Consider the following 19,327-nt stretch of genomic DNA (forward strand, 5'->3'; position numbering starts at 1 on the left):
AGCTTACCACGATATACATGAAGCAATCTTAAGTTACATAGACTTGAGTAAACGTGATATTGGCATGTTTAGTCAGAAGTTTTTTACACTGAAGTACTTGACAGAAACAGTCAGTTCATGTTGCAAATACAGTAAACCTCGGATAAGTCGACGTCGAGTGAGTCGAAAATCACTTAACTCGAAGCAAAATAAAAAGTCCCGATTTTTCCCTATGCATTTTCTCTAAGAAATATTTGGATAAGCCGAAGTACGAGAGTCGAATTTCGGCTGTGTCGAAGTAAAACATTCAGTCCCTTTTGTACAAAATACACGTAGTTTACATCACTTGAGCCGAAGAAGATTTGTCTGGCATTCTCATGACATTTAGAGGAGAACAAAAAAATCGGCATGTCGCAGAACCCCGTCCCTGGCCTGCATGCTGCAGGTAAGCATGCACACTCACCGTACCGGTATGCACGCATGTCGAATACGTACACATGTATGCATGTAGGGTATACACACAGCACATCGATCCATATACTTTATCCATACACACAGCACATCCATACTTTATCCATGTCAAGCCAGAACTCCTTGGTCAACCAATCGCTGCTTTAATATTTTAGTGACAGGCCAAGTGGGCGGAGCTTGTTTGTGCGTGCCCGGCTGGCTGTATAGTTTTGTTCAGTGGAGGTGGGATGGGCCTGGGAGAGTGTTTGTCTCAGGGTAGGTTGACAGAGATGGCTACCTACATTGTATGTTGCACCATAGACATAGCATATGCACATTGCCACATTAGCGCAGACATTCTCAGAACTACGTTTAACTACTAGTATTGATACAAATTCCATGTTCAATTTAGAACAAAATAAGAACATTATCTTCAAGAACAGACAAATTTGAATGCAAACACACACACGCACGCACACACACACACACACACACACACACGTGCATGCAAATGTACTATAATACATGTACATAACTGTGAGTCGAAAAAAAAATCGACTCTCGCGAGAGTCGAATTTCACTTAAGTCGACGCATTTTTGCCAGTCCCGAGAGCTTCGACTCATGCGAGGTCTACTGTATAACAATTTGGTAAATAAAATAAGTTACTGTAAAGTAATGATTACTGTTGAACTATCTGTTCATGTTGTAGATGTACCAAATACTGATAAAGTATTACAGTCCTTTCAATGCAATCAAGCCATTTCCGTGTATGAAAACTCATCTACGCGATGTTTCACTGTCCCCGTCAATCTGATGATACCCTGCCTCGTCCTCGTCAAAATCACTCTCACCGCTAGCATCACCAGGATTCTCATCACCATTTTCATGCGCTAAGAGTTCTTCACCATCATTCCATCCCCTCTCATCCAGCTGCCCCCTGTACACTGACTGGTCCTCCTCACCCCTCCTCCTCGCCTTCTTCCTCTTCTGAAACTTCTTGAATTGTTCCAAAGAATCTGTCGTGATCGGAGAGAAGCCTTCAGGCACATGCATTTTCTCATCTTTCTGTCTCCCTCTGGATATCTGAGCCAGTGCATCCGCATGGTCCACTGCAAAGTAATTCGGTCCCCCGTATGCGATCTGGGACTCCTCGCGCGTAGGCTTGCTCTGACCACCCCTTTTCAAATGGTCTAGTCCAAGCTCAACTTGTGCTGCTGATTCACCGTGTGGATCATTCCACTTTGAAGTCAGGGGTTCGGTGTCGTTTGATGTGTCCTCATCGTCGCCTGGTCCAAGGTCTGCGGTTGCCAGGAGGCGGTCGATCTCTGCGATGCTGGCAGCTGCCTTGTCCTGGAGGAAACACACACGTGGGACTTTCCCAAATACTCTAAGTGAAATGAGAGCATGTCTACAGAAGGGGAAAAAAATCAGAAACATAATACTGAGAATTATTTTGATGCAGGAGGCTTATTTTATCCATATGATAGACTAAGCTGTGGAGGAAACGGGTTGGGACTATGCCATTTCACTTACTCAAGTACAAAACACACTGCACAAACATACGCTAATTCATATGTGTGGGACCATATACAGTATAATATGACATCATCACTAACATTGCAATGTTTCATGGAGAATAAGTAATGTATGAAAAGTAAAAGGAAGGCTTTTTTTTTCTTTCACTAATGAAATACCATTCTGTGTTATTATTTCCCAGGGTGACTTTTCTTTTCTTTTTCAAATTCATATGGCACCAAGGATGCTAGATGGGACAGCCAATGTTTATCCATAAATGCAGTACCTCCCTGTTGACGTACATTTCATGCAAATTTATTGATTCACTACAACAACCAATATCCAAATCTTGCCACATGTAACATGTACATTTGTCACCTTTTCACATCTATGTGCTACACACAAATTAGATTGGATTGTCCCAAGTATATGGCATGACAAGAATTCTGCTCCTGGATAAATACACTGAAATATAAAAGATTGACATCTGTAATGTTATTACACATATGTGAAGGAACAAGCATCCCTATTCCAAGACCTGCATCTTTTTGTGCATATGTCATAATAAACATGATAATCAAACCTTGTTGAATCTACTAAACTGTACAAGCCTAGGCTCCAAGATGACATTTATAACCATAAGGAAAAAAAAGAAGAAGAATGGATTTCCTTTCCCTCTAAACATGGTGGACTAAGTCTTCAAACTGCTCTTCACAGAAGTCCTTTGTGGCAGACTTTACAGTGTATACCTGCTATTGGAAGAATAGACCGGTTTACTGACATTCAAATTTCATGCATGCCTCTCTGACAATGGTTCTTCTTGACAACCTGAAAGACTGCCTGAGGTTTGTCTGATGTAGCAACAACTAATGCACACAGAGTAGATTCTGAGTGTTTAAAAATTGTGTTCGAGGTGCAGGTTAATAGAACAGCTCCTTACTACATCAGGGATCCATTTCATGAAGTCATCACATAAAAGTCTTTACATAAATCTCAGAATGGCCAGTCGGTCATATGTAATTATGAGACTTTCAGAGAGAAGTAAAATCCATTTATGAAGTCTCTCAAAACGTGTCTTACGAGTGAAAAGTCTCTCATATGGCTTTCATGAAACGGACCCCAAGACAGAAGAAACACCCATAAATTTGAATTGTTAGCATACCGGTCTATTGCACAAATGTGAAGGCGTATGCTGACTTGCCTGATTTGTCCCACATATCTGTCCAACACTTCCTGTACTTTGTCATCACTCTCTGCATTCCCGGACGCCTGCCAGTAAACTCTGGCCACACTCATGTCTCCAGCCATCCGCACCTACCAAATGAGGAGCAGACACTTTAGAGATATTGAGTGGATGTCTTTGACATGCCCCGATAAATGTGTTGTTTGTCAGTCAAACAATGATAGTGCAATAGAAAACTATCTTTGCCATAATGCTTCAGTTCAGTTAAATTGCTTGGAACTTCCACTACATGTCATTCATTCATTCCTTTCACTTGACTGCACATACAGCCAAATAGTAATACTGCCCACAAACACCTTTCTCTACCGTATGCTTCTGTTATTTTCAATGTATTTAAACACATCGAATACATTTTCATTCATTCTGTCATTCATTTGATTTCACTGCACATTTAGATTTTAAAACAGTTGCCTTCATGCAATTTAAAAACAAAAACAAAACAAATGTATACAGTGATATGGTTAATGAACTGATATCGTCATTTACCATATAAGAAAACTCACCACCTTTACATTCACAGTAAGACACACTGAAGCCATCATAAAGAAACATCAGAAGAATACAGGTCCCAGCTCTTTATATTTCTTTGTCATTGTACCTTAATAGAGTGAGAAAGCTAATACAGTATTCATCGCATAATCGGGACAGGTTGGGAGCAGCAAACACGGCCCCTTTAAGCGGGGTGCCCGATTTCGCGATGAGCACTCCCCATACACTAACGGCATACGACATGTACATGTAGTGCACACATACACATGCATACTGACGTACTGTACATGTACATGTACATGAATACACAACCACGCTACCCCTCGGCGCGACCCTCTAGCTCTCCCTGCACATGGCTTTGCTTATAATATTATGTAGGGGAGAAGAATGTTCGCGAAAGCATGTGTTTCGCAATGGCATGGATACTTATACACGGCGCTTTCGTGGCTATGCATGTACGTGTACTGGATGAACGGAGGTCAAAACACACCAGTCCGAAGCTTGCTTTGTAAGTTCGATGACGACAACTGATAGGGAATCTTTGAAATATTGTTATGGTATTTTGGTAGATTTTTTGTATAAAATATCAACAAAATCAAAGATCGCTTGAAGAAAAATTGTCCCGTTTATCAGAGGTCCCCGCCCGATTATCCAGTGAAAATAACATGCATTGGAAATGTTTCTGGGAAGCGTATGTCATTTAAGCGAGGTTCCCGATTATCAGATGCCCGATTATGCGATGAATACTGTACCGTACATCAAGGTAACTGTCTTAGGTTTTTAGGTCTTCATTACAGCAAGGTTCCCTTGTATCTGAAATATGATACTTCCACAATAATCCTGATAGTTTTACTGGGCAGACTTGGCGCTATAAAAAAGTAACACATGAATTTACATTCACAGCTCCTAGTTTCCTCAAAACTGAAAACCTTACATTAGGCATTCACATTCTGTAAAACAGACAAAGGCAGGGTAAACCTGAGAATTCCAAGAAGATACGTTTTGATCCACATATAAGGAGGAAATGTTTTGAATATGACAGTAGATTCAAGAGCTAACTCACAGAGAGAATGGGAACTTGAAGCTCTTCCAGTTCTTTGCTGATGTAGTCTGTGTTGACCAGATCCACAATGTGCTGGTAGAGGATGGTGTTGTACACTCTCAGCCTGACACTGTCTTGTTGTTGCAGTCTCCCATCATTTCTCCTGGACAGTTGGGTGTTGGAAGACTGCCAAACAGATAATAACAGGATACAGTAGTAGATTGTATTTGTTTGACATATATGGCCGGTGTTTGCAAGTGTAATAAGCTTGTTTTGTGCATTTGTGTGTGTGTGTGTGTGTGTGTGTGTGTTTGTGTGTGTGTGTGTGTGTGTGTGTGTGTGTGTGTGTGTGTGTGTGTGTGTGTGTGTGTGTGTGTGTGTGTGTGTGTGTGTGTGCGTGCGTGCGTGCACACGTATGTGTGTGAAATCACCCAGTATCAACTTTGTTCTGGTGGTCATACCTGCTGCCATCCACACTAATATCTGTTTCTGAATAATTAGACTACCAACTGCCACAACATGTTTTATACCAAAAGCTTTCAGTGATGACCGAGTCTGTCTTCACTTGATGCAATTTGCACAAAGTATGTGTAGGAAATATAACATTTATAATGGCCAATGAAACTCAACAAACATACTTTGTAGCAATTGGTCAAACTGAAGCTCATGATGCTGGTAATTAATACTCACTATCTTGCCCAGTTGTCCTGCATTTACGGGGTCAAAGTAGAATTTCTTCCTGGAGGCATGAAACAAACATACAAACAGATTTTTAAACATACACAAATACATAAACTCACAGAAAGCTTTGATATTAAACCTCTACAGTAATTCAAATATATAGATGTGTAAAGCTCGCACGACACTGTATATGTTGTTCTATTATTTGTTTGAGATTGTAAAATGTAAATCTGGTCAGCTGCTGCTACAGTTATTCTTACAAAGCTGTACCTAGATAGGCAATGTTTTTATGTCATAAAATGACCAATGTTGACCTGCTGTCAATACACTATAAGGATTCTAGGATTATTGTCCACCTTGCAACATATCTGATATTAATATAGTCCTTGTGATTTCAAAATATGAGGGAGGTTATGGTCTAGCTCACAGAACCATACAAATTACTGGTCCACTAGCTTGCTATTAAAGTATTTGTTTTTATTTATTCCTATATCAATTCATATCTGGGAGGGGGGAGGGGTAAATTCTAGCAGAGAGATTCACCAAAGGCATACAACATCATGTAATGAATAATATTACTGTTTATATAATGATTATAATGTTACTGTACATTAAGTAGTGAAATGGTATATTATTTACAATAGTTTTGAGATGAAATTAAATTGGAATGGCTCCTTTATCCAAAAAAAAAAAAAAAGCTTTGTTCGGTCAAACAGTACAGATTTAGTTTACAGGGGAAAAAAGACACAGATACCACAATGCTAACTTTATTTCTCAAAGCTGAACATTTGACATCTCACTGATTGAAATTGAAGGGCATGATCTGTGCAGCATAACCACAAGGTCAAGATCTGGTGCACCAGATCTGGTTGCACATCTCAGAGGAGTGCAGGATATTACATTGAAAAGTCACTGAACAGCTCCTCAACGACATAACCAACACCATGCAGAGTATGCTGCATATATCCATCTCTAATCTGCCTCACTCTCTTTCAAGTACCCTCAAAACCAGGAAGCCAGAAAGGACTGAAGAAGTTGATCAGGCCTACAGTCACATAAAGCAAGCCTGGAAATGCTGGAAGGACCGAGGTCATCCTTGAAACCACAAGGTCAAGAGTTGCACCAGATCTGGTCGCACATCTCAGAGTCCAGGATATTACATCCAGAAGTCACTGAACAGCTCCTCAACGACATAACCAACACCATGTTGCAGAGATCCACCTCCAAGCTGCCTCACTCTCTTTCAAGCACCCCCAAAACCAGGAAACAATAAAGGACTGAAAAGTTGATCAGGCCTACAGTCACATACAGCAAGCATGGAAATGCTGGAAGGATCAAGGTTGTCCTTGAAACTACGAGCTTAAAGTGTAGCTGAACTACAGTGGACTCCCTTTACAACGAAGTCCTCGGGACCGGCAGTTTTCTTTCGTTATATCGGAATTTCGTTATAACCGAACAAATAAACAATAGAAATACATAGAGTGGATGACACTGCAGCCAAAATTTTTACTTCGTTATAACTGGAAATTTGTTATAACCATGTTCGTTATAACGGGAGTGCACTGTACAAGCAGGTAAGAAAGTGTTCAGATGCTGTCTACGTCAGGAAAGGCAGCGTGTACACAACGAGGTCCTGGAGGAAATGGAATCTTCAAGGGTAGATGATCCTCGACTGTTCTGCAAGCTAGTCAGGCAGCTCAAAGTCTCCTCAGAAAACGGTAGAGAGACAGATTCCTCAGTGGTACAGAAAAGAATGTACACAGGTCATCATATTCTTGCAGGTTGTGAGGAATAATTCTCTCCACTCTCAACACCTAAAAACCTCCTGTGTTTAGTGGACCATGGTGTTGGTACTGCAATACAAGCCGTACAAAGAACTCAACTGTGTATCACAACATCACACTTGAACAAAGCTATCATTAGATTGAGTGTGGGAAAGGCTGGTGGTCAAGACCATATCAGCCCAGAGCACATAAAATTTGCCAGTCCTATTACCCTCTGATCCTTGTGCAGGTATTCAACTCACTTGTATACCACTGCCACATACCAGCTAGCTTCAAGATCAGCCTCATCCTATCAGTGCACACAGGAAAAGGGAAGCCCATGAATGACCCTTCAAACTACAGGGATACCTCACTGACCTCTGTGTATTGTATACTCTTGAACTACTCGTAGAGACTCGTGCAGATCAAAAATATACCAGATGAACTGCAAAGTGGGTTCCAGCATTCCAGGAAGACCATTCTTGTATGTTACTGGCAAGCACCCTGAACATTATCACAAAGAGCAATGCACAAAATGAGATGCAAACCTTCATGGCCTATCTGGATACAGTGAAGACTTTCAATACTGTATGACACAACAGTCTGTTACTCAAGATCTTCAAAGCAGGTGTTCATGGAAACCTCTGGCTTCTCATGAGGAGACTGAATGAAGATCTGACAGCCAAGGTTTGGTGGAATGACAGAACAAGTGAATCCTTCCTGTGAGGCACGGCATCAGACAAGGTGGAATCCTATTCCCCTTGCTCTGTCTCGTATACATCAACAACCTCAACACAAGACTCCAAGCCTCAGGACTCTGGGGCATCCACACACTCATTCAACACTGGTATATTGGCTTTGGCAGATGACGATGCTCTTGTAGCAACATCAGCGGAGGAGCTGAACAGCATATTCCAGATAATTTCTAAACACTCTGCTAAATGGAGATAACCCATCAATGCTGTCAAGAGCGCCATCATTGTCACCAGACCGGGGCCTCAGACACCACAACTGTAGCAGTTTGGCCCGAATAACATATATTGCAGCTAGATAGCCATCCCTAACTTGGTATCATTCACTCACCGGGTAATCAGGACCCAAGCCCTAAAATGATCTCCACAGCCAACAAGACTCTCTATACGCTTACAGGACTAGGCAACCTTTGCATGGGACTTACACCGACGGTCATGGCATCCCTGTGGGAACGATTCTGCATACCCCATATGGATCCGAGGAACGGTGTAGCATACCTCACAAAGGCTGCTTTGAATCACCAAGACAATGCTCAGGTAACTATTCAAAGCCCTGCTAGGAATCCCCCACTCCACAGCTAATAAGTCTGTCCACATCCTGACAGAGCTTCCCAACATTTCAGATGAGACAGCCATGCTTGTCTTGAACTACCAGGGAAACTGATGATGCTCACACCTAATTAGTACCGTCTCTTTTAGCACATACTGGGTCAACACCTGGACTCCAAGTCTACAAGAGCCTTCTCCACAGTATAATCTTCCTCTGTTTGGAGGATGTCATTAATGTACCCACTACTCTTTAGCAATGGCAGAGGATCATCACTGCAGCAGTCCTGGGTCATAGAGAAGGCAAGTCCAAAGAAGCTATAGCCACCAAGTCCACTCTTCATCTGCTCAGCTTCCTGGACCCTGTACAGGCAACTACCCTTCTTCCTGCCCAACTCAACTCACATTCACTCTGCCAGGCAATACATTATACTAATTAAGTGCCAACTGTTCAATGGTGTCTACCCTACAAACACCCATCTAAGCCTTGATAGGGAAGCAAAAGAGCAATGTAACTTGTTTATACATCCTGTATGACAAATCTGTGTTCCTCGTCTTCACTGTTCTTTTGATGTTTTTTTTTTTTTTAAACTACTTCTGACCACCCAAGTGTACAACACTTAGTGCATAGTCACATTTTTTCCCCAGTTGTGAATCAACTGTGCACAGTTCTCTTAGGACTAAGGAAAAGGTGTGTTCAGGACATACCTCTGCTCTGGCACAGCCCACAGAACTCTTGTTACACATCGCATCACATCACATCATTCATTGATGAAAAGGTCCAATCAGGTGTCACTTCTCAAAACACTACAGGGCTGCCAACTCTCACGCATCGAGCGTGAGACTCACACAGTTTGGTCCTTTCTCACTCTAAAACTTTAATTCATTTGCATGCATTTCTATTGATCTCACTCATTTTGACTCCTGAATTATACTTTATGGCATTGGCCTATGGGAGTCTCATTCTCAACTAGTTTCCAGTGTTGGCAGCCACTGACACTAGCGAGTAACTCCTGCTTGCGTTCTCAAGTGGGAGCACACATGATGTTCATTAGCTGTTTTACTGATGAATGAAAGTGCCCCTGCCAGAAATAGGCACCCTGCCGCATACAGGGTTGTTTACTCCAAACCTGCTAAGAGAACCGAGTCTACTACTGTAGTCTGTTCTCACAGTAGTCAGTACTGTATCAAAGTCCCTGGCATATGTTTTTCTTTTGCATTAATGATTTCATTGTCAGCTATACGTAGTCTTTTGTCAAGGCCCTCTCGCTGTATGGTGTAGAGAGCCCAGCCGAGTAAGGTAGCGCGACTCGCTTCGCTCGTCCGTTACAGCGAGACGGCCTTGACAAAAGGCTAGCATGCAACGTTAAAAGTTTACTTCCCTCGTTGTTTTGTAAAGCCTGCTGCCTGAGATCAGAGTTCTGCAACCATCTATTACTCACGAGTCACAATACTGTAAGTTTATCGGTCAATTTATCTAACTAGACGCACGCACGTCGTAGACCATTTTAGTATTATTTATAGAGTCTAGATCGTGTCTAACGTTACTAATTTACGCCTACATTTAACTAACATCAAAATAAGTATGTAGGGCTACATACTTTGGTAGGTCGCGATCGCCTTTCACAACTCACTTTTTCTTGGTCATCAGTTTCTCAAATTTACGGGCGGAAAACGACTGTCTCTGCTTTTTACGCAATGCTGCACTTGAACATATTCTTGAAATGTTGGACTGCGAAACCAAACATGGCGCATTACGATGTAAACAACATCGACTCCAAACGCGTGATCCATGGAGAAGAGTTTTGGTGAATATCATGGGCGCTGCCATCTTGGAATCTCCGCAAGACACAGAAACCTTCATAAGCGTTTTCAGAAATTTATTTACATATGTTCCGTTTGTCCTTTCGAAAACGTACAAACGATTGAAAAATCGCATTATTGAGAGTAAAAATTAAGCATAATTCTGTAATTGTTATCATTTAGGCCATTCATTGCCTTTTAATTTACCAAATAGTTTGTATATAATAGTAAAGCGTATAAAATAAGACTAACTGTTCTCTCTCGTACCCCGTCTGCATGGCATGTGCTTGGACGGACGTGAATGGATGGGGAGCTGCACCACTGCACTGCATGCATGCTGTACGGCATGCCACCGGCATTAGTACCCTCGATGGCCGATGGATCTTGTGCAAACAACCATAGTATTGTAGCGCACGGCTCAGCAATCACAGCTCCTCCCTGAGATATATGTTTCTTTGAGCTGATCATCAAGCACTCGTTTGCCTTACCGAACAAGTAACGCGAAAACCGAGGACCCAACATTGCAACAAGGAACAGAAATGACGATGGCTTCTCCCACGAACTCGATGTTCATCCGCAACATTCGTTCATGTTGCATAGCCGCATTTGCCTGTCGTCTGCTACTCATGGCCTACGGTGAAGTCCAAGATCAAATGATGGTGGTGAAATACACAGACATCGATTACCATGTCTTTACAGACGCTGCGAGATATGTTACCCAAGTAAGCATACAAAAAGTGACATAAAGTACTCTTTATGTCGTCCTTGACTTTAAATGGAATCACTCATTATGGTGGAGTCTATAGTCTAGAATATGTAAAATTTTAATGTGTTTTTGACTGCTGTTAGAAATAAAATTTAGATAAATACCAGGTATCTAATAGAAAATGCAACCTTCTTTTCAACTCAAGTCTCCAAGTTTGATGTACCGGTACCGGTAGTAGAAGTATCTAATGAATTAACTGGTCTATATACACAGCCCAGTCGCTGTAAAAGCCGTGCTGGCGCACGGAGACACTGGAGCACGGTGTCTGGTCAGGCTAATGAATAGATTAGAGTCTGATGAATATACGAAACAAATAAACAATAAAATTATGAGATGATGATGTATGTATAGCATTTCCATGATAATCTTGTGGTTAGGGCAGGATGACACTGTACACTGATCTGTGTCTGTAGTAATTTTCTTTGATGGTGGATCTAGAAATCAAAAGGCAATCTTACATGCCCATGTGTGATGATACTTATCATGTGATCAAGCAGGCCATGCAGTTGCAGGGCATTTGTAGAAGGTGACATAAACACCAATGTATCTTCGTTCAAAATAGAAAGTTATACCTTAATTTCCTCTTCTTTCAGTTCTGTGACTCTTTGCTAGTTTCATTTAGATAGAGATAGACTTTCTATTCCCTGCAAAGTATCAATATGAAGGAGTACCTTTTATAATAGATATGTCATCGCTTTCATCAACAAATCATGTTTAATTTTTGTACTACATATTAATAATATAACTCATGATTGTCTCATATATATGTTGTGCTTACATTTCCACAAATTATGTGTTTCTCCTGATATTCTCTGTCTTGATTTTTCCCCCTGCAGAATGAGTCTCCGTATCGGCGAGCAACATACAGATACACACCTCTCCTGGCCTTCATGCTGACGCCAAACATCTGGCTGGCATTCCCGTTTGGAAAGCTCCTCTTTTGTCTCCTCGATATCGCTGCTGGACTCCTTATATACGAGATCATCCTCATGCAGGGCTATGGTGAGAGGACGGCCCTGAAGGGAGCCCTCGTGTGGCTGTTCAACCCACTGACTGCCACGGTGTCCAGCCGAGGCAATGCGGAATCCGTCATGGCCGTTCTTGTCCTCCTCGTCCTGCGATGCCTACTGAAGCGGCAGACTAAATTGTGTGCCCTCATGCTTGCTGTCTCTGTTCACTTCAAGATCTACCCACTCACGTACTGCCTCCCATTCTATTTCCTCGTCGGAGACTCTGAGGTGTACTCCGCCGACAGGCGTCAAAAGTGGAGACGGTGGAAGCAACAGAACCTTCTGGACAAGTCCATCAATTTGTTGTGGCCTACAAAGAACAGAATTGAGCTGGTGGCAGTATTCACTCTGACATTTGCTGCTCTGACTGCTGTAATGTACTACTGGTTGGTTCTCGTCAGTCATTGTGATTGGACTTAAGGCTATCAAGCATAAGCACTTTCCTGTTTGCCAGTAGCAAACACAAATACACAGCAGGTTGCAATGATATCAGAAATAATGCATATCCATAACCCCGTAGGGAAACCCAAAGTATAAATTTGTAAGTTGTAAAAGTCTGCTCAATGTAACAAAAACTCATAACAACTGTGTGTATGATATATCACAATATATTATCAGCATCTTAGTGTAATTTTGACAGAGGAAACAAGACAATGTTTAGAACTACATAGTCCTCACTATACTGAAGGATTAAAAAAAAAAGATGCAATGCCATCCCATTATAAAGAACATGGTTGCAATGAAATTTTGTCACAATAAAATAAAGTTTCTGGTCCCAAAATCATTATCTATATATCTTTCTATTCTTTATTTGCTAGGCTATAACAAAATTTTGAGATAACAAAAGGAACTGCCGGTCCATCAGACTTCATTATAAGGGGAGTCGTCTGTTAAAAAAGGAAATCAGAATTTAAAAAAAGATATTCTCTCATTTCTCAGGGTTCTATCAACATATTTTTAGCTTTCACATATTTTTCTTTTCCTCCCCTGCAGGTATGGAAATGACTTCTTATCTGAGGCATATTTTTATCATTTGACCCGGCGTGATGTCAAGCACAACTTCTCACCATTCTTCTACATGCTCTACCTGACGTCTGAGTGGTCGGCATCGTTCCGTCTCGGCCTCCTGACCTTTGTTCCCCAGGTCATCCTCCTGGTTGCATTTTCTCTGCGATACTACAAGGACATCACATTCTGCTGTTTTGCACACACATTTTTGTTTGTGACATTCAACAAAGTGTGCACTTCACAGGTAAGGGTAATTTCACAATTGAAATCAATTGTCCCAAAATGTTACCATGAACAGTCACTACGACGATGTTTATGATGTCCTGCTCAAGTCCCTTTTTAGAGGCAATATTCACATTTGGAATTTTGGAATAATTTGTAAGATAATTGGCGTGCTGAGATCTTTTGTGGAAAGGCTTATAGCCATGATGAAGGTTGCATGTAATACATAGTAAGATCTGCAAGATTGAAAGTTTATTTCATCTGATGAAAAATTAGATTTGATCAAAAATAGTGGCTAGGCTGGGGCTGGACAGCATTATTTGTTAATTATCATTTATCATCTAACAGTGATAGGTATATCACTTTTTTATTCAAGTACTGTTAGCAAATGTATCAAAATATATTGAATATTCAAATTCTTCTTGCTTTCCAATGTTGCACACGACTCCCCTTCCCCCGTATTTTTCAAAGCTTTTATGGATCTTTGTGGCTTTGTTTAATTTGTATAATGTGTCTCAATCAATAATCTATAAAACATTTTTTTTTCCCTTCTTTTATTTGTACACAGTATTTCCTATGGTATTTGAGTCTTCTGCCTCTTATCTTGCCCTCCACGCTGATGTCTGTCCGAGAGGGAATTTTCCTCATCGCAACTTGGTTTGCTGCTCAGGTGAGCATGATCAGGGAATTACTTGAACAGACTGGACCCTGTACACAGATTTCTCCAAACTATTACATGGTGTCCACTTGATTTGTGATGATGAGGGATGAGAAGGATACCCGGTATCATCCTGATATTGATCATGAATCGCTGGTGGAAATGTTGTAACCTGCTGTTATTGCAGAATGACAAAGAAACACTGATTAGTCATAGTCAAATAATTTGGTTGCACACTTCCATTTTGAGCCTTTTGCAAGTTAGGAGAAATTGGAAATAGTTTACTCTAAACCTGGTAGGATTTCCATGTTATGTTGACATTGATTCCTTGCAGAAGAATCTCTGAGCTCTGCAATGTAGAAAATATAACATTTTTTCTTGTAGCATGTCTTCCTTTGTGAATCAATTATAGAAATATATATCCCTTGCTATGTCAATGCTTGATGCCATGACTCTGCTGAAATTACTGCTAAGTTCATTTACCTTGCACCTGTACTCATCAGGTATACATTCGAATGCTCCTAAGCAATGCTTTTAATGTATGGGTCTATGACAAGGAAATAATGTGGCATTTGTTAACAAGTTAACAATTGTATTGTCATAGCTATTTTGAAACTCGGGAGCAGTTTGACCTTTGACACCAGTCTCATGCCATTTTGCTCCTTACAAAACAAAATCACTAATGAAAACTCAAGAGTGCTAATGGGTTCCATCTTCAACTGACTAGTCTGCCAGTGATGTTGGTTTCAGTTTTGATTTTCAAAGTAACATTTATTTCCTTCAATACCAAATCATTACAATGAAAATGTATATACAATGGCATTTATGTACATTGAAGGAGGCATGGCACCAAAAAGTTTGATGAAACTTTACCCATCTTCCCCACGAACAGGGCCTGTGGCTGCTACCAGCATACTATCTGGAGTTTGAAGGCAGGGACACCTTTGTGTTCATCTGGCTGGCTGGCCTCTTCTTCTTCTTCACCAATGTCTACATCCTCATCAGGCTGATGAAAACGCGAGAGAGACACAACGTCTGGAAAACACTGAAGCATAGATAGCACACATTGGATTTAATTTGTGATGGTGAGGGATAAAATTGATATCCAGGATTACACCAGTAATCATGGATGGCAGATGGAATCCATGCTGAAAATGGTCAATATGCGTACAAAGTTTGTGTAGAGAGACGACGCAGACGAAAACAATGCATGGCAGGCTGAGGTGTATCCATGTTTGGTGTTAGAGAATTTAATACCTTGTAAAGATGTTGAGATAGAGGTAGCAGACATTCAAATTGATTTGGGATGGTGAAAGATAACAGATATGTCGTGGATAATAATGTTCTGTAATAACCGGTGGAGATGATGCTCGTGTGTCAGAAATGAACAGTTTGCTTCCATAGAACACAGGAAGACAAGTCCTCTGAAAACAAAAGCTGGCAACTTTAGGTGTATCCCTGTTTGGTGTTTAAAAATTGACACCATGAAAGCACAAACAGTTCAGTCCCTGTGCAAAGCAGTTCATGCAACACAGCACAGCACAAAATGTTTCCATTCATGAGAACAATTACCACGTGGCTATTGCTACTTGTCAGTCACCAGCAAGAGTATGTGGTGCTTCTACTTTCAGAATTTATAGTGTTGAGAATGTTTAGTGATGAGGAATAGGAATGTTTTCAAGATTTTTAACAAATCACAATGAACAAGGATGATGACATGACAGCTTCACCTTATGATTGCATGATTGGATGCTTGTGGAAGCAGAAAAAAAGAAGAAAGCATGCACACTTTATACACAGGTGAACTTGTCTACCAAACAGCATTGTAATGGAAATTACATCACTACATATTTCTGAAGAAGTACTGTGTATGTGAGCCTCCTTTGTCATCTTCTTTGTTCCTTGTTCAGTGTAATTTGTTTTTGGTTTTCAGAGTATGGATTGCTCCGCTAAAGGATCGCGATAAGTTCCACTGAGCTATACATGGAGCTGTCAATTTGAATATTACATGATGTGAAATTATGAAAATCGTCTAGACTTCCCCTTTCAGAGAACTTGAAGATGTATGAAGACCTTGAGCTGTAGCTCGGCAAGTGCACTCTTCTCTGAAGAACATTTGTGACCCGCTACAACAAAATGATCCTAAAGTCGGGTGAGGCCGATTATTTGAAAATTGCATGACACAATTCCCTAGTCTTTCTGCTTTAAATTGATATATAACACATCTTATAAAAATAATCGGCTGTGGAGATATCGATGTTTAAAAGAGAGCATGTCGAGACGTCTGGGAAATCACTGTTTCGAGAAAAGCGCCCTAAAAGATCTCCTTGCGACGCAATCACGATCAAGGGACACGCAAGTCAGTATTCACCTCCGGACAATAGAAGGTAAGCCCTAGCAACCCCCGAAATGCTCATTCAAACACAGCGTCGGCGGTCTCCTCACCGACCAATCAGTGACCAGGATGCCAGGAGAAGCGGCTGGGCATAGCGCACCCTGCCAGCACGCACCAGTCGACTAGGCAGTGTGCGAGCTTCACGCTTCGGTTAGCGGCAAGCAGCAAACTGACCAATGAGATCACTCTGGTCGTTGTTAGGGGCGGAGCCTATGGCGCTCAATCCAAATGTTCGAACCAGTTTCTGCTTCGTCGAAACGCCAAAAAACATGGCCCAGAAAAACGCTATTTTTTGGTCTTTCCTTTCATCATTTGCTTCAAAATTTCGACAGACGATAGAAGACATGTCAGACTCTAATAATATGTCAAATTCAGAAAATCGTAAGTTTTGACCAAATTTGATGCTCTGACTTCAAACTCGATTTTCACGGCTTTGACCGTGTGCGACTTTAGGACCATTTTGTTGTAGCGGGTCACATTTTCATCTCTGTTTTAAAATGGATATGATTTACCTTCCTTAACATGTTGAGGATTGACTGATTTTGCTATGACACACATTTCCCATAGACACCTGCCCTAGTATACTTGGGACTCGTCTTCAACAGGTTAATATTTTTGTAAACTTTGGTGAGAAATCACTTGGTGTACATGGAACAAGGAGTTATTAGGAAGACACTTGAGGCTGCCCTCTTGGAAGGCTACTGACTGTGTATGTATAATGAATATATTTGTCTTTCCATTCCCAGCATATATGCTTCTTTCAAATGTACGGTTACATACCTGGGGCATTATACACAGCCACATATATTGATATCATCACACAGAATCACAGTATCCTGTGTTTCTTTGATAGTGGTAATATAAGTTTGGTATGAAATGACCTGTAAATTCACAACTCATATGATGTGCTTCTCGCACAAAGACATACATTGTGTGCTAAAATGTCTTGAGGAACCGCCTTTAAAAAATAATCAGCTCAGGGCCCTGTTTCATAAAGCTGTTTTTAAAGTTACCATGGGTATGCATGACTTTATGAATGACTGGAATATGAAGTGCCAAATGTGTGCCCATTTTTTTTTTTCTCTTACGTTTTAGCAAAGTATGGCTGTATGTCAATATTTCACCTACAGTGGGGCAAAAATACACTTTCAACTAAAAATGTGTGTTAACATGTAAGAATAATCATTATCATCTGCAAATTTCAACTTTAGCTACTGAAATTAACCATGATATGGAAACCCACATGGCTTGCCATATTTAAGTGACTCGTAAAGCCATGCATAACTTTACGAACAGCTTTATGAAATAGGGCCCACCTGTAATATCTTAGCATAGACTTATGTGACACAACACCCAAGAATGTACAGTTGAAGACTTTTGAAATATGTTTTGTTACATGCATTAGTCCAGCATTGGTCACAAGGTGGCCCTATTATAGTTTAATAGCGCTATTTCGACAGCTGCAAAGTAGAATTGTACATGACTAGACTTGCACCATTCCAAAAACTGACTGCTTGGGGAGTTCTCTGTGGCTTGACATTCATGTTTAACCCTATTCTAACTGGGCTATTTGAGACCAAGTTTTTACTGGGGGGGTGTCAATTTGACCCCCCCTTCAGATCTCGGCCACCGATCGCGCGATAGCCGCGAAGTTTTGCCTAAAGATAGAGCTGGATGTCAACTACAAGATTACATGGTCATACAGTAGAAAAATATTTCCTTTCTATTTTCAATAAATTACTCATGCAAATTTGTGCATGAAATTATATTTTCACCTATAACTCCATCAAAAAGACTGAAGGATTGCTAAATTTTTGTGTCAGAATTCCTCAAGACATATCAAACAATTTTCATGTAAAAAGATAATGCAATCAAAATCATTTTCTTTTGTTTTTTATTGTTTTGTTAATTTTTTATGTATTTTATTGTTTTTTCGACCTTTTGTTTTCTATTGTTTTTTTGCCAAAATTTGTTGCAGGCACTTTTTCAGACTTATCTACACTAGAATTGATTAATTTCAATGGTTAAAAGTTGAAATAATCTAATTCATATCAATTTAACCTAAAAACACAATTTGCATTGGATTTGCACACGATATCATGAATTTGAGCTGTTTTTGGGTTGACATGCATATGCAAAACATTACGTAACTTCAGAATGGTTTACCCGGACGTCGCAAATTTGGTCTCAAAATTTGCAAGAGACTTCAATGAAAAAACTCGTGAAACGACGCGGCAATATCTTTGCGCGTTGCGGAATCGTGGCGCGAAACGTCGAGGGGGGGGGTCAATTTGACCCCCCAGTTAGAATAGGGTTAAAGGGACTGTACAGTACTGGTTGAGGTAGGGATTCATGTTTTGAACATTCCTAAGTGAGATAATGAAAAGCCTCTTATGAAATATGAAAGAGCATGTAATTTTAAGAAGGATTCAACGTTTATTTGATGAAAATTGGTTTTCAAATGGCTGAGATATCCAAAAAAGTGCTAATGATAAAAGGCGACATGCCCCAACTTTATTAGGATATCTTTGTTTCACATTGTGTTTGGATATCTCAGCCATTTCAAAACCGATTTTCATCAAATAAACTTTTGATACCCCTTAGAACTGCTTGCTCTTTGACATCTCATAGAGCAGTTTCTGAATATCTCGCAAAACGTTAAAAGCTAAATCTTCACCTCGACCAGAACTGTACACACCCTTTAAAAGCCTTTGGCATGGGGTTACATAAAACAATTTGTGTCATCTCATCATCTCATCTACTTACTGGGACGTGTGTAAATACATGTGAGGGTAAATTTGATATTAAGCTGCTACTGTGCAATATCACCCAGCTTCTCAGGTGTTAATAACACAGAGAGTAGATACATATTTCCGTTCAATGTGGACAACAATATGTGTGAATCATTTACCCTGATGAGGATGAGAAGGAGAAACAGATACCTGAAATCAACTTTTTGTCCATGATCAAAATGTAACAATAAACACATAGCTGCATAATGCGT

At 40.5% G+C, this 19,327-nt stretch overlaps 2 protein-coding genes across 2 annotated transcripts; one reads left to right on the plus strand and one right to left on the minus strand.

Moving 5' to 3' along the window:
• Nucleotides 1-1,207: 1,207 nt before the first annotated feature.
• Nucleotides 1,208-10,732, minus strand: LOC139712395 (putative ribosome-binding factor A, mitochondrial). The gene is made up of 6 exons (XM_071624221.1): nucleotides 10,532-10,732; nucleotides 10,096-10,193; nucleotides 5,410-5,458; nucleotides 4,741-4,905; nucleotides 3,147-3,259; nucleotides 1,208-1,838 (listed from the first exon to the last, which is right to left on the minus strand). The coding sequence occupies exons 1-6, from the start codon at nucleotides 10,730-10,732 to the stop codon at nucleotides 1,208-1,210; spliced, it is 1,257 nt and encodes a 418-aa protein (XP_071480322.1).
• A 46-nt stretch (nucleotides 10,733-10,778) lies between these two features.
• On the plus strand, nucleotides 10,779-15,013 carry LOC139712393 (GPI mannosyltransferase 1-like). Its single transcript, XM_071624218.1, has 5 exons — nucleotides 10,779-10,986; nucleotides 11,867-12,426; nucleotides 13,034-13,292; nucleotides 13,839-13,940; nucleotides 14,821-15,013. The coding sequence occupies exons 1-5, from the start codon at nucleotides 10,804-10,806 to the stop codon at nucleotides 14,986-14,988; spliced, it is 1,272 nt and encodes a 423-aa protein (XP_071480319.1). The 5' UTR covers nucleotides 10,779-10,803; the 3' UTR covers nucleotides 14,989-15,013.
• The last annotated feature ends 4,314 nt before the right edge of the window (nucleotides 15,014-19,327 follow it).

The sequence above is a fragment of the Diadema antillarum genome, unplaced genomic scaffold (genome assembly GCF_040938485.1).
Source record: "Diadema antillarum isolate AM-2024a unplaced genomic scaffold, OU_Dant_1.0 seq00001800_RagTag, whole genome shotgun sequence".
NCBI classification, from domain to species: Eukaryota; Metazoa; Echinodermata; class Echinoidea; order Diadematoida; family Diadematidae; genus Diadema; species Diadema antillarum.

Bases quoted from the DNA above. Each gene is read 5' to 3' on its own strand.
- LOC139712395 (XM_071624221.1), bottom strand. From the start codon at position 10,732: ATGATCAGCTCAAAGAAACATATATCTCAGGGAGGAGCTGTGATTGCT. The intron at 10,194-10,531 runs GTACGAGAGAGA...TTGGTTTCGCAG, and splicing joins GCACATGCCATGCAGACGGG to TCCAACATTTCAAGAATATG. The intron at 5,459-10,095 runs GTGAGTTGTGAA...TCATGCCTCCAG, and splicing joins AAACTGATGACCAAGAAAAA to GAAGAAATTCTACTTTGACC.
- LOC139712393 (XM_071624218.1), top strand. From the start codon at position 10,804: ATGACGATGGCTTCTCCCACGAACTCGATGTTCATCCGCAACATTCGT. The intron at 13,293-13,838 runs GTAAGGGTAATT...ATTTGTACACAG, and splicing joins ACAAAGTGTGCACTTCACAG to TATTTCCTATGGTATTTGAG. The intron at 13,941-14,820 runs GTGAGCATGATC...CCCCACGAACAG, and splicing joins CAACTTGGTTTGCTGCTCAG to GGCCTGTGGCTGCTACCAGC.